Raw genomic sequence first — 15366 nt, 5'->3', positions numbered from 1 at the left:
ATATGTATAGATACTTATGCAGAATCTACGCGAAAAGGAATACGTAATGATTGACGTCTGTTCAAATAGGAAAAAAGGTGATTAGTCGTTAAACGAAAGGCTCGATAGACGTCACAACGTGGAACAGTTGCTCTTATCGATTTCGCAAATGGCTTTTACAACAGCTTCGTGTCGCTACGAAGGTCATATTAAACAACTGCTTTGTTCGTGATAAGTTCGATCGTATGCGAACAGTCGATAAGGGTAAGCTTTTAATGTCAGCTTGCCACAGGTGTTTTTATCGTTCCTTCTTTTAAATCGATAAATTCTAGATATTAATCGAAGAAGCTAGAACCATGTGACGAAAGATTTAATTTCATTTGTTTCCCTCGAAATTTGACAATTTGCCCAACGAACACTATCGACCACGACGAAAAATTGATAAAAATCAATGGACCAAATAAATCGAATACCTATTTCTCATTTCAGTCCCACGCCAGTGGTAAAGCAAGATGGATTGGCGAATGTGGACTGAGTTGTGGCCCTTCCATTGAGGAACCTTTGGTGCCCGCATTGGAAAAATTACGAGCCACCTCGTGAACGGTGTCCAACGACGAATGCATAGAAAGACGTCGTTGCGATCTACCGTCAACCATGCACAAGACTTAATCCATCACCATCCATATAGCGTCACCCCACCACCATGTGCGAGTCGGAAACGTGTGAATGTGGATATCTGGATGCATAAATGATACATTATGTTCCTGTGGAGCAAGACCGGACAAGCACGGATATCCGACAGTGAAAAAAACAAAACCGTTCTTCTCCCGCGTGGCTACCTTTCGAAGATACATTATCACGAAGGGGTTGATTGGCAAGAGGAATCTTAACAGAGCTGAAACGAACGTCGCCGTTTTCATCGTTATTGAATTAATGCGCCTCCTGAACTGACAATGGAACGTCGGTACTTTGGAAAATGCTGAATTTCTTTTGATTCGTCGCTGGAGTTGGAGGAGTTTTATCTGAAGAGTTTTTTTTTTAACATCCTTCTTTAACTGAAAAAAAAAATTTATTCTCTAAAAGCCAGCAGTTTCAAAATAATCAGAATGTTCAAGTTGTCGAAGTTCCCATATAAAGCGAAGACTCACCACTATCACATGGATTTTTCGCTATAGGCTATAGTTTCATCGTAAATTGTAATCGGGAAATTACAATTACAAATTTCCTTTCGCTCTCATTATATCATCGTTAATCTCGGATTCTATTTGGTTCGAAATGTACAAAGCTCTGCGGCAATGTTAAACACATGCAATCTGGTTCCTAGAATATAATTCTTTGCGAAACGTTCATCTGGTTAGGAAAATGATTTCGAACAGCCGACCAGTATAAATTTGTAGCGTTTTATTGCTTTTAGGAAAATTAGCAGTCGGGATCTAGCCACGTTTCGTTATCGGTGCAAGGTGGTCGAACCGACTGTGTATTACTTGGTATTATGCGTTTCTGCTGTCACTAAATGTTGCGGATAATTATACAAAACGGTCGTGGAACTTGAACAAAAGTAGTTTCAAAGATACACATGTACGTCATTGCATTTTGTGAATTCGTAACTCGTATTTTTCACTTTTAGCTTGTAATTAAGTTATAAACTTCTTTTTTTAACGAATGTAACTTTGGTCTCGAAGAAATGCACAAGAACGTTCAAATCTTAAGTCATGTTTTATGCGATTAAAAAGAGCAACGGGTTTCTCTTATCCAGTTCAATTGACGCTTTACATCAAAGTAATTTCCCCAGTATTTTAAAAATAGATAAAGTTATAAAGAATGTTAATATTAAATGAAAATCAAAAATTAAACTTTAATGTTAGACTGACTAAACGAAGTGTAGTAGTCGAACACAAAAAACATTTCTAAACAAAAGAACTGATTCACTTTTAACTTATGAAATTATAAATGAAAACATGTTTTTTAAATGGGCACGATTGAAATACACCGTGTAATGTGATTAGCAATCTGTTTCGTTGTAATACAAAGATTGTATGTTCAATTATATATGTATGTCATCGGGTGGGATTGCATTTCTAACAGTTGGTGCTAAGTGCCAAGAGACACAAAATTAGCCTAAGAATGAGAGCTACTCGAAAATATCGGTCAAAGTGGAAGCTAGTAAATTGAACTCCGTTTTACAAGTTCTGCAAATAATTCCGGATAATCGTATAAGTAATTTTATTGTAAAGTAAATTTTAAATTAATCGAGTAAAGAATAGCAAAAAACATGTCACTCTATATTTAATCTTCATCACGAATGTCTTTTTACTAAGTCTTTTAATTAAGCAACGCGCGTACATGTTGAGCTTGCACGAAAGGAACAATCAAAGAGAAGCATTTATGTCGGTGCGAATAATTTTATTTTGAATTTACATCTTTTTTTTCTATTCTAAACGTTATTCGGACGTTTGTATTAATTTTTATAAACAATTGTACATTTTTGCACGATTCAGTTGAACATATAATGTGTATTCTTTGATGGTGTAATGTTTCGTATGTGAGAACATGTTCATCAAGCCCATATTCATTTTAAATTAAACTGTAATTTGTAACCATTTTCCGAAGTATTAGCCCGGCGATAAGCTTTTGTTCAATGCTTTAGGAAATACGTTCGGTAGCAATTTTTATTTAATCCATAAAATTCTTATTTATGATCAAAACATTAAAATTATTATGGGTTTAATAAACAATATTCGTCGTGTATACCCATTCGTCAATACCTTTCCAGTTCTTGAGCCCAAACGAAAAAATTTCGTTCCTTACATAAAGAGACACGTAAAACAAAATCATGCATACAAAACGAAAAACTTTGCATGCACAGGGAATATTTTACCCAAGAAATAATTTTCATGAATAAAAGAATGTACGAATGCTCTCTTTTTATTGACAATCTTATGTACATTTTTATCATCCTGCACAGCATGTCCACTCGAGTTGAATTACTCCAAAGTACACGATTTCATCGATGTACATTGGCCTTAGATTTATTCATTGTATGAAACATACAGTACGGTAAATTATTAATACAAAACAGGTAAAACAGAAACAGATTCGTCATAAAAAGGGAACTACATGATAATATCAAAGTTTGAAGTAAGTACTGAAACTTTGAAATAAAATAACAATATTGCTCCATAATATCAAAAGTAAATGAAATATCAGATAGTTTTGATTCCAAGGACCGTGACTACTCTTATTTCAGACTGTTTCCATATTGTCCTGTTTACGTTACTTTAAGTATTAAGCCGCCGCGAAAGTGACATGCTCTTGCTGCACAACCTTTTAGGGAGTACTACCTCATGAATTATCGTATAAAATATTTTTTTCATAAATAACTCTTAACATTATTGCGTACGTTATTTCACAATTTGTTTGATAGAAAAACAAATTGCTTAGATGAAAATTACAAACAGAAATACTGTGTAAATTGTGTTAGAGGTAGGGAGAACGTTCCTCCTTAAAAGATGTGTGCGTGAGAAATTACTTGCTGCTTGGATCACACTAATATTTTACTATTAGTTTACAATAAACATAGCACTGATTTGCTAAGAGATCGGTCAAAATTCTTCTTTGAAGTAATGAAGATAATCTCAGCACCATTATCCTACAAGGACAACTAATCTTGCTCGCAACGCGTGCGAGTATTGACAAGAATGAAACTTTGGTGCACGACGTAATTCATGTGCAATAATAAATAAAATTGCTGCAATGTAGTGATAGATATCGGTAACTTTTCCTCGTTGATCGTGTTCGTTCCTGTGCAAAAAATTTAAAAAAAATATCGCACAAATGGCTAATTTTAAAATATATGAAAACCAAAAATTTAATGAAGAAACTAATGAAACTAAATCATATTTACTTTTAAATAAAAAAATATCTAATAGGAACGAATCGCAGGTGGAACTGTTGCACACTCGGTTTTATCTAGCGTCTTATCTATGACTGGTCTGTAATCGATAGAAACCTATAAAATAATTTTAATTAGTTAAATTACATAGATCAGACCTAATTTGCATATCATATATATATATAACAGCTAAATATTTACTTCTCCTGTTTTAAGGTTGATCTTCGTAAGTGTATGTTTTCGCCAGTGTTGGTCCAATGGTTTTGATTGTTGGCCTTCTAGCGGTTTACTGTAATCGTACTCGTCAATTCTGTCTCTGAAATCTTCGCGTGCGTGAGCTCCACGACTTTCCTTCCTATTTTCAGCAGCTACTATTGTTTGCACGGCATTGATCATTAAATTCTGTAATTCTAGTGTTTCTACAAGGTCAGAGTTCCATATCAAGGATCTATCCGACACTTTCACGTCGTCTAACTTTTTGTAAAGGGCAGACATCTTTTGACATCCTGATAAAATTTTAACATATTTCATTAGTTAGTTGAGTCGTATTTTGTAGAAGTATTTTAAATGAAATTTCGAACTGTACCTTCTTGTAAAGTTTCAGCTGTTCTGAACACAGCTGCATGCGTCTGCATTGTTTTCTGCATCGTTAATCTCAAGTCCGCGGTAGGAATACTACCATTTGCATTTCTGATCTTATCTAAATTCGCCACACTTTCCTCCCCGGCATTCTGAAACATATTTCTGTCACAATATCCAGTTTTTATGTTACACTAATCTAAAGTTATCGCAAAAAGAGATACGAACAGGTCTGAGAGGTCCAATGGTTTCGCTTGGCTTATTCTCTTGTGCAATTGTTTTAGCGCATGCACGTCCAAATACAACTAAATCTAATAAAGAATTGGCACCAAGACGATTAGCACCATGAACTGATGCACAAGCCGACTCTCCGCAAGCATATAAACCAGGAACAACTGCGTCCTGGTTATTTTTTCTCGTTAGAACCTGCCCTTTGTAATTTGTAGGTATTCCTCCTAGCATTCCAATTTTTTTTTTAGTACTTAACCATTTTGATATTTTACTTGAAGATAAATTACATACCCATGTTGTAATGTACCGTAGGTATGACAGGAATGGGTTCTCTCGTTACATCAACTCCTGCGAATATCATGGCTGTTTCTGAGATTCCAGGTAATCTAGCAGCTAATTGTTCAGGTGGCAAGTGATGAAGTTGCAAGAAAATATGATCTTTCTCGGGACCAACGCCTCTAAATGATTTTAAATTATAAATAGAGATAAATTTTGATTAGTTACACGATGCTTGTATAAGGTGTTTAAAAATCATTTTTTCGTATAATTTTATTAGAAATTCTGTAACATTTTTGAACACCTTCTATGCATCACTTAACGTGACCTACCTGCCTTCCCGGATTTCAATGGTCATAGACCTAGATACAACATCCCTAGAGGCTAGATCCTTCGCGACTGGAGCATAACGTTCCATAAACCTTTCACCTTCGCTATTTATAAGATAGCCTCCTTCGCCACGACTTCCTTCTGTGATAAGACAACCAGCGCCGTATATTCCTAAAATTAAAAATCCGCTTAATCGATACTAATCTATATAGACATTAATGTTTCAGATAATAGTTAAATCAATGATTGAATATCGTTTCATACCAGTAGGATGAAACTGTACAAATTCCAGATCTTGATTAAGTAAATTGGCTCTAGATATCATTGCAGTGCCATCGCCGGTACACGTATGAGCAGACGTGCAAGAGAAATATGCACGTCCATATCCTCCAGTCGCTAATACCGTGTTTTTAGCGTGAAAACGATGAAGTGTACCATCTTCTAAACAAAGCGCAATCACTCCGCGACATTCTCCATCTTCCATTAGCAAATCCATAGCGAAGTACTCGACAAAGTAGTTGCAGTCATAGCTCAATGATTGACCATACAATGTATGAAGTAAGGAGTGACCTGTTCTATCAGCCACGCAACAACATCTATGGGCTTGGCCACCTTTTCCAAATTTTAACGATTGTCCACCAAAAGCACGCTGGTATACTTTACCTATAATGAAAATAATTATTTTTAGATGCAGTTACAGTGGCGCATGAGCAACATTCAAATAATCGGTAGAACTGCAACAACGTTTAGATACATGGCAACCACAAGCAGTGATTTGTTATTTTTAAATGTCATTGATAAATTTGTATGAACTTCTTTTTTGATACTGTAATAAATTTTGGCAGTAAAAATATTTTTTTTTTAATCTGAAGTAACATATTTGTGCGCAAAACTGTAGGAACCATTATTATTCAAAATAATGAGCTAATAAATTTTATGAATTCCAGTATGGACAAAAATACAAAACAAACCCATGAAGATTCCAATGAAGAAAATAAAAAAAATGAGACAAGTAAAGAATATGAAGTGGACTTCATTAACCATCCGCAAACGATACGTGAATCTGATTTAAATTATAAATCTAAACAAAATAAGTAAATTATTTCTATGATACAATGAATCATAATTCGTTTTTACGACTGACTCGTTATTTCATTTTTTTCGTATATTTCTAGGATGAATTCACAACATAATCAACGCGAACGTAATTATTCCCGTTCTCGTTCACCGAACAGTACCAAAAGCTCTAAAAAATGGATAAGCTCTAATGCCTTTATCAATTTTGTACAGGACTTCAGACAGGTAAGTAAAAAGGGTGTTTGTCTATTTAGCTATTAGTAAACAGGAATCTATTGTTTGCAGAATTGTACAAATGAAAAGAGTACAAAAATATTTCAATTAGCTGGGGAAAGATGGAGAAAAATGTCTTTTGAAGAAAAGCAACCATACGTAAATGAAGCTCTGAGTGTTAAAAATCAAAGGGTTTCACAGAAAAATAAATATACAAATAAACTTCAAACAAATACAGAATCAACAAAGAACGAAAATATACCTAAACAAGAGAAAGTAAATAAAAAATCAGAAAGAAATAAAAAGGTTAATTTTATCATTTACTTAGAACACTTGAAGTATTCTAGAGCATTGTTATAGAAATATATTTTCTTTTTAGGAACCCAAAACACAGAAAAAAGAGACTAAAAAGGCAAGTGATACTGAATCAGACAGTGGTTCAGCCACCTCAGGTACAGCAGGATCAGCAACAAGCGAGGATATGTCAGATACAAGTTAGAGAATAAACAGCAACTGATTATATAAATCCTATGCTGTAGCTGTAATCAATTCATAATTCAACAATTCCTCTACTTATGTAATTTAAACTCATGTTTCATACAAAATACAAAGTAACAGATATACTTTATAATAATATTACCATCAGAAGTTCTACTAAAAGGCATGCCACAATTTTCCAATTCAATGACTGCTTTTGGAGCTTCGCGTGTCATGTAATGAATGGCATCTTGATCACCCAACCAGTCAGATCCCTTGACTGTGTCGTACATATGCCACTGCCAGTTATCCTCCTCCATATTACCCAAAGCAGCATTGATACCTCCTTGAGCAGCAACGGTATGCGACCTTGTAGGAAACAATTTAGTAATGACTGCTGTTTTAAATCCTTCTGCAACCAAGCCATAGGCTGCGCGTAATCCTGCTCCACCAGCACCCACCACAACAGCATCATAAGTATGTTCTACCAATGGATACTGTTTAGAAACACCATCAGAAACTTTTGCTGCTTTCCCATCTGGTGTGTAATGGAATTTACGATTTGCAATGACAGATAATCCCAATTTATTCTGAAATAACACAATTACAAAATTATGACTGAATTTTATTTATAGTATGTGTTAATACAATTATATAGATATACATCATTAGTACATTGCATTAATGATCTATTTATAAAACTTAGACATTGTTTAGATTCATTACAAAATTCAAATATAATTCGATTATCGATTCATTTTTAAATACATCGATCTTATGTCATTCATGAAATATTTATTTTCAGCGGAATGAAACAACTCAATTTTCAGATAATTTATTTTTAGAACACGTGTTTCACGATAAAATCGTAAGTATATTTTAACAAATATTTAAGTGTAAAGTTATTTGAATGGGTTGAAATATATATGAATAATAATCATTGAGTAAAACAATTAATAATATTAAAACAGAACGATATGTAAAATCATATAATTTAATAACTACAATATCGTAAGCAAGGTTAATCAACCTCCAGACAGTTTTATGGGAAAATAATACAGATACATAAAATATTTACCACTTATTGCATGCATTGTTTAACGCTCGAGAACGGATTAGGTACTTAAATAAAAGAAATTAGTCGCATTTAAGTGAAAAATAGAGATTGCGCAGTGAAAAAATAATGCTATCCACGGTATACCCACGTGCAAGGATGGCTTTCGTTAAAGGCACATGTAGGAAAAAGAATCACCCACCACTACTTTCACTCATTCTTGGTCTCTATACGCGAAAAACCAGAAGGGATATCCTAAAGAACAATCGAAACTAAAACACGAATGAGCCATGTGTTGCGTGGTGGGAGGCCATCTTCCCCTACACTTTCCCTTAACCAAGAAAAACCATCTATGCACGTTATCATACATGGATTCACCATATGGAGGCTAACAGAAATGGTATGTGATCAAATGAAAAATTCTTCGTTTCGTAATATATTTAAATTCAAATCGTTTACATTTAATAAACGTACGCAAAAAATATATCACTATAATGAAATACATTTATATTTAGAATACATTGTTAGATACAGTTAGATATAGGATAAATTAACGGGATCCAGATTTAGTACTTATCTAAAACGAATCTATTGCGCTTTTATTCGCAACAAGTACAACAGAATAAATATAACTTTTAAGAAGGGTAAAGATATTAAAGTCGACAAGTTCATAACAAATGGAGTCATAATTTAAAGAAGAGTGCAATTTCCCGCTAATGTCAGCTTCCCGTTGCCGGTGGCTCATCCGCAATTATAATTAAACTTCTAAAGCGTAATGCCGTGGCAAGTTGAATATCGTGTTTGAACCTGATATCAAGACGAGAAAAAAATAAACGGTCGTTCATTTAGGGTAGATAACGGAAATTAGAATCACTGCCACCTACTTTCTAGCGAAAAATTGTGTTTATTGTACAGACCGGTTACTTGCGGGGTGGCGCGTATGAAAGGAGGGAAGGTCCAGTAATAAATGATACTCCGCATGAGAATCGTCTGCTATATAATCTCTGATCATTCTGTATCCCGGCCGAATCATTATCAATTCAATTGTTGAATTTCTGTGATTTAATTGTTAATGTTTTTTAGACGATTCGGATACATTACGAAACCTTCCCAACCAGTAGAATTTTCCATGATAATCAATACAGATATTCGTTGATATGTATTCGGCAAACTTACGTAATTAATTGGTGGCGAGTATTATAAGGTAAAGGTACATCATTGATGGAATAAAAATTATGTAACTTAAAGAAAAACGTCTTACCAACGTAGTCGTGGGAGGATTTCTCGCTAGCAAAGACGGCAGCTTCAATAGACCGCTCATTTTGTAGTGATGTCACCTTTCCTTAATCAAAATTTTAATTTTAACAATAACACATAGACGTCTTTGTCGAACAGGTAATTCGATTCCACTGTGCAACTGATTCCAATTTTTCTTAACTTCACTCCCGCACTTCTTGCACGGCGACGTGAAGCGTTCGAGTCGGTTGAGTACCGACTACTGGTGGAAGCTCCCTGATGAATGCCAGTGCTGCCAATCGCATCGTCGTCAGATAACCTCACCTTTAAGGTACTTGCGAACTTTTTATTTCAATCTGATCAATCGGTTACTCGTATTTTTCTTATGTTTTACACGTTGACAATATATATCCGCTTTGATGTTGCTTTCTTATCGTTTCAGATTTCAAAGTTAACATCTTGAACAGTCGCTAACTGTAAGCGGGAAAATTAAACAATACCGCGAAAAAAATCAAGCGGTTCTCATTTCACGTTATAGTCAACGGGGTGTTAACGGTATTTCGAATTGTATACTTGTTCGTGTGTATTGGTTTTAAAGGAAAACTACTTGTTATAGGTTGTGCGATGTATCCTGTAGTTTAAGCTATGCTCTAAGTGATGAATATTAAACTAAAAGACACAGGTAGTTTTAATTCAGTTGATGTCTGGCTGTTTAATTATACGAGTAGACCTATTAGTGAAAGGTAACTTGATTTGCATTTGATAACCGCAACACTATAATTCAAATTTGACTATTTGTCGTTTAATAGAATATTAATTCCACAAGAGATGATTTTCAAAGATATATATTATATTAGGACGAAAAATCGCAAGCTGCACGGGTTGCTGTATGCTTTGTAACATAAAACCTTCAACCGGATAAAAAATCTCATACTTTACGAGGTTGTTAACACAATTTATGCCGGTGTCCGCGCTTAACCAAACTTTATTCCTTGCGGCAGGGGAAGAAAGAGGAAAAAAATAAAAAGATTTGTCGCATCACGGGGTTGACGGCACAAAGCGTGTCTCGTTTCTTCATTGGTCGATTCGTTGTAGGCTCGCCTTCTGCACACATAGGTAAATCTCATACCATATGGCGTGATATCATCACAGACAGATTTTACTAACACCAGAGTATTCGAAGTGTTAGTTAGCGTAGGAGTATTTCATGAAACAGGTTTGCTTGTATTCGCACACGTATACCCGGCTACATTCGCGCTTGCGTATACAAATTTGTTCAAGGCATACCGTACGTTTTTCAGTCATAAAATTATATAACGATATTTACGATATTTTGCAACATCGTCACCGAGTAATAGGGGGCTGGTCTAGAAACTTTGTTCGCATAAGATATGTAAAAATATATTTTCCACCAATAAATGCAAATAATAAATAATAAATATTTATAAGAGATAATATATCGGGTAGCTAAAAAATAACGATAAAGTACGATAATAAAGAGGTAAAAAGTACTTTGTAGTATTTGAAAAATTTACCAAATGATAAAAAATACTATGCACGGTAGTAAAATTTTTTACCATTGTTTTTCATTTTGCCTTCAAGAATTAACAACGTCCTAGTTTTATCGTATTTCTTTATTATTATTTTCAAGGTCATTTAAAGGTTACCCTCTCTGCTTAAATTGACAAACAAACCAACGAAACTACCGTTTAATGTCTCACAGCGTTCTTCAGTGTAAGTTTCAAACATTATCATTATTTATTTTGAACTTAAATTAGCGCTTACAAACTATAATTTATACTTTTGCAGTGGACAACCTTCTTTCCCAATCAACATGAAACTCTAATTAACGAAAGGAAAATACATGAAGGTATTTGATACGAGCGCACCGTATACATTACGTAACGCCATCATTTTTTTTTCTCCATTGGCCTAAATGATTAGGCTCGTTCAGCAGCTATCAACGTAAATTTCGCTATCGGCAGATCTGATCGATAGAAACGTTTCAAATTAATAAACTTAACACGTACAAATTTCCATTTGAATTACAGTAGCTTGAAATTGATCGTAAACGGCAAGGGGATAGCCAGCTGGATGCGCGTTCCGCTCGTTAAAACCGATGCGTTTCGTTGCATGAATTATGCAAATTAGGCGGCAGACAGGTCCGCGTCTCCGGTCTGAATTAATTGTTAACGACACAGCAGGTCGAGCGCGGTATCAAAACATATGCACGAAGGACGCGATACGAGTTCGACGTACGACGAAATATTTAAATATAATCATCGCGCGGTTTACTGTTTCGCGATAACGTAGCGCACTCGTCCTAAACTTTGACAGCGTTTCATCGAGAGGAAGGAAATAATAAAAAAATAAAAAAAATATAGGAAGGAATACAGAGCGCTTCGATTTGATTGTCTCAATATGCTCGAACGGTAGGCGGAACGTGTTGGGCCTCTGATTCATCCAGTGTCGTGTCGATGACGGGCCGATACGAAATGCTGATCTGTAAAAATATAGGGAAACGATGAGTAACGAGGAAAATTTTCTTCGGACGAAATGTTTACGATTCTCAGCGAGATTTAAACGCGTTTCGTGCGTGCGCAGTTTAATTTAGCGATAAGGAAAAAACGTGTTGTTCGATAACTCACCGATCCATCATGCTGAGCCCACGTAAGCGTATGTTTACGCCAGTGCTCGCTGTACTTACGTTTCTTCTGGTATTCGATCGGTTTCGAATAGTCGTATTCGTCGATTCTTTCCTGAAAATTTAATATCTTTTCTATACGATTTTTCCATTTCATTTTAATCTGACTCGGACTTTTTTCAGGTCCTGGAAGACGAAATGGGATGCCCGTACCCTGAAATCATCTCGTGCATGCGATCCACGGGATTCTTTCCTGTTCTCCGCGCCGTAAACTATGTGCATGCAAGCCAGCATCATGTTCTGTAACTCTAGAGCTTCCACGAGTTCAGTGTTCCAAATTAGAGATTGGTCTTGAACCTGAAATAATTTCAATATATTATTATTATATGCAGGTGAAGAATAATACAATTCATTAGTTTTAGTATCGTATTGGAAAGGTAAAGTTTAATGAATTAAATACAATGTTGCGCGATTATAGATCTTGGGATTTATGACCGGACGGTAATCTGTAATTGCGTAACGGCGTTACATCAGGAGATAAGGGGAAGAAACGCGACAGTTTGCGGTTGAATAATTAGCAGACGAAGAGAGAAGATAGTGCTGCATCAGTCAATTTCAACGAAACGTAAGTAGCATTTTGAAGATTTAAAATTATGTACTTCATTCAGCTGGTTTAAAGGAGATTAAATTGAATGTCATGGAAAATTTCAGTCGTCTCGCGTCGATTTTTATGTAACATTTAATTCGAATCACGTGCGTTATCAATGGCTATCGTGTGTTCTCACAGTTGTCTCAATTGTAAATGGTAAAAGAATTTTAGCGAATCAAGCGGTAAAAGAATCAAGCTCAGCAAATCTCGGCGACAACTTCCGTTTGTTCCAGATGTGTTATAATTTTTATCTAGGTTTCCATGTGTTCTCGACGAAAGTCTAAAGTACGAAACACAATCAGAAACCTTTCATTGTGAAACTTGAAATTACGAAACGAAGAACAAAGATTCTTTGGGATATTTCAAGTGATAGAAAATAAGCGAGATAAAATATTCCAACTATGAATTTCTTTGAAAAATGTACAAATTGTAAAGGCAAGGAAAATTCAACGTTAGCAAACTGTTAGGTAGTTTACGATTACATAAATGAAACAGTTTGATCAATTCACCTACACATAAGTCCGGCAAGTCGCAGGTGAAGAGTCGAGTCATCTCGCGACATCCTCGTTGCAATATATCGCAGGTTCTGAAGACCGAGCAATATCTCTGCATAGTTTGTCGCATGTCATCTCGCAGCTCGGCGATAGGAACGCAACCTTTTGCGAAACGAGTCGCGTCGAATCGGCAAATGGATTCTTCGCTAACGCTCTACATGAAAAGAAACATACAATAGTCAGGTGTAATGATTCAGTGAAATTACTGAAACAATCGGTAACGAAGCCTGATGATATTACATCGTGGAGTGTGATATTTGTTTAATCTTTAACGTTGGTTCAACAGTACTCGAATGCTTACAGAAGAGCAGAATCTACTCTTTACTGATAGAAAAGAAGAAATGAGAAAGAGCATTTCCAATTGGACGTTGAGTTTGATTGCACCATTCGACTCTGATATATAGGTCATCTGATATATAGGACATTAAAAAAAGAAACAGATAATTTACATATTAACGTTACTTGTGTTTGTACTATCATCTGTAACTTCAAAATTATTATTCTACAGAATTTTGTCTCCCTCTAGCGGTTGCTGGAGACACAGAAAAATCAATATCCCAGACTAAAGATAGTAAGTCTGACATCATTTGATGACAGAAAAGTTAGACAGTAAATTAGCACTTATGGCATATCAATTTGAAGCCTGAGGTTTAAGAAAAATGATTACATAAACGTTTCATCAATTTTTCCAATACAGAATGACGGGTTCTTTGTTGAAATAAACAATCTCCAACTTTCTACTTTCTAATGAATATTAATTTGTACTATGAATATTGATGAAACGCGAATATTGAATAAGCTTCAAATTGATGCACCACAGCTACCATTTTGCGATACTTTTATGTTATCAAATGATAATTATTATGACGCGTTAATTCAGATAACGAAGCCCAAAGCTGCATGGCTCTTACAGTTGCTAAATCATCGTGACGTTCACCAGGTCTGGTCATACAGTCGATCTGATCGGCGATTGCTTTTCCAAAAACAACCAGTTCCAGAAGACTATTCGCGCCCAGTCGATTAGCTCCATGGACGGAGACGCACGCAGTTTCACCCGCTGCCCATAGTCCTTCGATTATACTGTCCTCCTCCTTTTCTCTCGTTAGAACCTTATCGATCAAACCAACCGATCAGACGATAAATCAGTGTTATCAATGGAAACAGCAGAGCACGGTATTCAAGCTAACTCTCATTTGATTCTTATGCAAACTATACTATCTTTGGAATAATCTGGAGCTGCAATGTTTTCTGCCGCTACTTAATTCTTTAATTTACAACCGTGTTATGCAGTTTCCGCCCATTGCATTTTCCCCGCACCGTACCTGGGCTCGCCAGTTTGTAGGTATACCACCCATGTTGTAGTGTACTGTAGGGATAACAGGAATCGGATCTTTTTCCACGTCCACTCCACCGAACACCCATGCTAAATGAGAAATTCCTGGTAGTCGCGTGCGGAGTATGTCCACTGGTAAATGATGCAGTTGAAGGTAGACGTGATCCTTCTTGGCACCGACACCCCTAGATCATTAAGGATAAATGAACTGATTAATCCACCCGGTGTTATTTTGGTAACGTATAACTTAGTATATAAGATGGATAAACCATTCCATCGAATATTTTATAAAATCGCTTTCACCTTCCTTCCAATATTTCCATAGTGATCGCCCTTGAGACGACGTCGCGGGAAGCGAGATCCTTGGCGTTTGGCGCGTAACGTTCCATAAAAAATTCCCCTTGGGAATTCAACAATTTTCCACCTTCTCCTCGGCTGCCTTCCGTTATTAAAATACCGCTTCCGTATATTCCTAATGAGAAATATCGACCGGTTAGACCGGCGAGCTTATTCACCGTAGGAGAATGTTCTTATCCTTTTTGCTATGGAAATACCGGTCGGATGAAACTGGATGAACTCCATGTCTTGAAGTGGTAATCCTGCTCTCGAGGCGATCGCCATACCATCACCGGTGCAGGCATGTGCCGCGGTACAGGACAGGTAACATCTTCCTGCTCCCCCTGTTGCTATCACCTGGAAAAAGTGACAGGCTGCTTGTTAAGGAGACGTTTAAGGCTCGTGTTGAATGTCAATCAAATCCTTTCTCGATTTACGTCCTAATTTCGTAGGTGTTCGGGATACAATTGTTCTTTTTTAATAGTTTTTTAATCCTTGAACGGCGG

General features: G+C 35.9%; 5 protein-coding genes and 1 long non-coding RNA gene across 10 annotated transcripts in view; 4 read left to right on the top strand and 2 right to left on the bottom strand.

Moving 5' to 3' along the window:
• Positions 1-2914, top strand: part of LOC114875008 (protein pinocchio) — a 40049-nt gene extending 37135 nt beyond the window's left edge. The window contains exon 6 of the mRNA XM_029184851.2: positions 469-2914. Coding sequence (XP_029040684.1) covers positions 469-579 — 111 coding nt within the window. The 3' untranslated portion in view covers positions 580-2914. The remainder of the gene's footprint in view (positions 1-468) is intronic.
• On the bottom strand, positions 2879-9604 carry LOC114874996 (succinate dehydrogenase [ubiquinone] flavoprotein subunit, mitochondrial). Of its 2 annotated transcripts, XM_029184829.2 has the most exons (10): positions 9370-9604; positions 7218-7644; positions 5552-5950; positions 5290-5458; positions 4973-5139; positions 4679-4905; positions 4458-4602; positions 4073-4377; positions 3884-3988; positions 2879-3780 (listed from the first exon to the last, which is right to left on the bottom strand). In XM_029184829.2, exons 1-9 carry the CDS (start codon positions 9427-9429, stop codon positions 3902-3904), a joined length of 1986 nt encoding a protein of 661 aa, XP_029040662.1. In that variant the 5' UTR covers positions 9430-9604; the 3' UTR covers positions 2879-3780; positions 3884-3901. The 2 variants fall into 2 exon arrangements, with proteins under 2 accessions (XP_029040662.1, XP_029040661.1); XM_029184828.2 differs by having other exon boundaries at positions 2879-3988.
• On the top strand, positions 5958-7211 carry LOC114875009 (high mobility group B protein 4-like). Its single transcript, XM_029184852.1, has 4 exons — positions 5958-6092; positions 6235-6381; positions 6463-6589; positions 6650-7211. The coding sequence occupies exons 1-4, from the start codon at positions 6076-6078 to the stop codon at positions 6935-6937; spliced, it is 579 nt and encodes a 192-aa protein (XP_029040685.1). The 5' UTR covers positions 5958-6075; the 3' UTR covers positions 6938-7211.
• Positions 9591-12259, top strand: LOC123988381. 3 transcript variants are annotated; one of them, XR_006829965.1, is made up of 6 exons: positions 9600-9675; positions 9787-9899; positions 9961-10087; positions 10996-11078; positions 11154-11214; positions 12172-12259. It is a non-coding gene; the product is annotated as an uncharacterized LOC123988381 (long non-coding RNA). The 3 variants fall into 3 exon arrangements; XR_006829967.1 differs by lacking the exon at positions 9961-10087; XR_006829966.1 differs by lacking the exons at positions 9787-9899; positions 9961-10087 and having other exon boundaries at positions 9591-9675.
• Positions 10964-15366, bottom strand: part of LOC114875011 (succinate dehydrogenase [ubiquinone] flavoprotein subunit, mitochondrial-like) — a 5453-nt gene continuing 1050 nt past the window's right edge. The window contains exons 4-11 of the mRNA XM_046288252.1: positions 15079-15217; positions 14828-14996; positions 14514-14709; positions 14103-14300; positions 13151-13345; positions 12202-12345; positions 11993-12103; positions 10964-11847 (exon numbers count right to left, since the gene is read on the bottom strand). Coding sequence (XP_046144208.1) covers positions 11761-11847; positions 11993-12103; positions 12202-12345; positions 13151-13345; positions 14103-14300; positions 14514-14709; positions 14828-14996; positions 15079-15217 — 1239 coding nt within the window. The 3' untranslated portion in view covers positions 10964-11760. The remainder of the gene's footprint in view (positions 11848-11992; positions 12104-12201; positions 12346-13150; positions 13346-14102; positions 14301-14513; positions 14710-14827; positions 14997-15078; positions 15218-15366) is intronic.
• LOC114875004 (enoyl-CoA hydratase domain-containing protein 3, mitochondrial) overlaps positions 12255-15366 on the top strand; it is a 16265-nt gene continuing 13153 nt past the window's right edge. For both annotated transcript variants that reach the window (XM_029184846.2, XM_046288250.1), the window contains exons 1-2: positions 12255-12380; positions 12467-12613. The gene's annotated coding sequence lies outside the window, so the exon portion shown is untranslated. The remainder of the gene's footprint in view (positions 12381-12466; positions 12614-15366) is intronic.

The sequence above is a fragment of the Osmia bicornis genome, chromosome 12 (assembly GCF_907164935.1).
Source record: "Osmia bicornis bicornis chromosome 12, iOsmBic2.1, whole genome shotgun sequence".
NCBI lineage: Eukaryota > Metazoa > Arthropoda > Insecta > Hymenoptera > Megachilidae > Osmia > Osmia bicornis.
Note: the sequence above shows the minus strand (reverse complement) of the source record. Positions and strands in the feature narration are given on the sequence as shown.

Coding starts and splice junctions, on each gene's coding strand:
- LOC114875009 (XM_029184852.1), top strand. Junction 6,382..6,462: donor TATAAATCTAAACAAAATAA/GTAAATTATTTC, acceptor GTATATTTCTAG/GATGAATTCACAACATAATC. Junction 6,590..6,649: donor TTGTACAGGACTTCAGACAG/GTAAGTAAAAAG, acceptor TATTGTTTGCAG/AATTGTACAAATGAAAAGAG.
- LOC114874996 (XM_029184828.2), bottom strand. CDS start 9,429: ATGAGCGGTCTATTGAAGCTGCCGTCTTTGCTAGCGAGAAATCCTCCC. Junction 5,459..5,551: donor TGTACAGTTTCATCCTACTG/GTATGAAACGAT, acceptor TTTTAATTTTAG/GAATATACGGCGCTGGTTGT. Junction 5,140..5,289: donor ATTGAAATCCGGGAAGGCAG/GTAGGTCACGTT, acceptor AAAATCATTTAG/AGGCGTTGGTCCCGAGAAAG.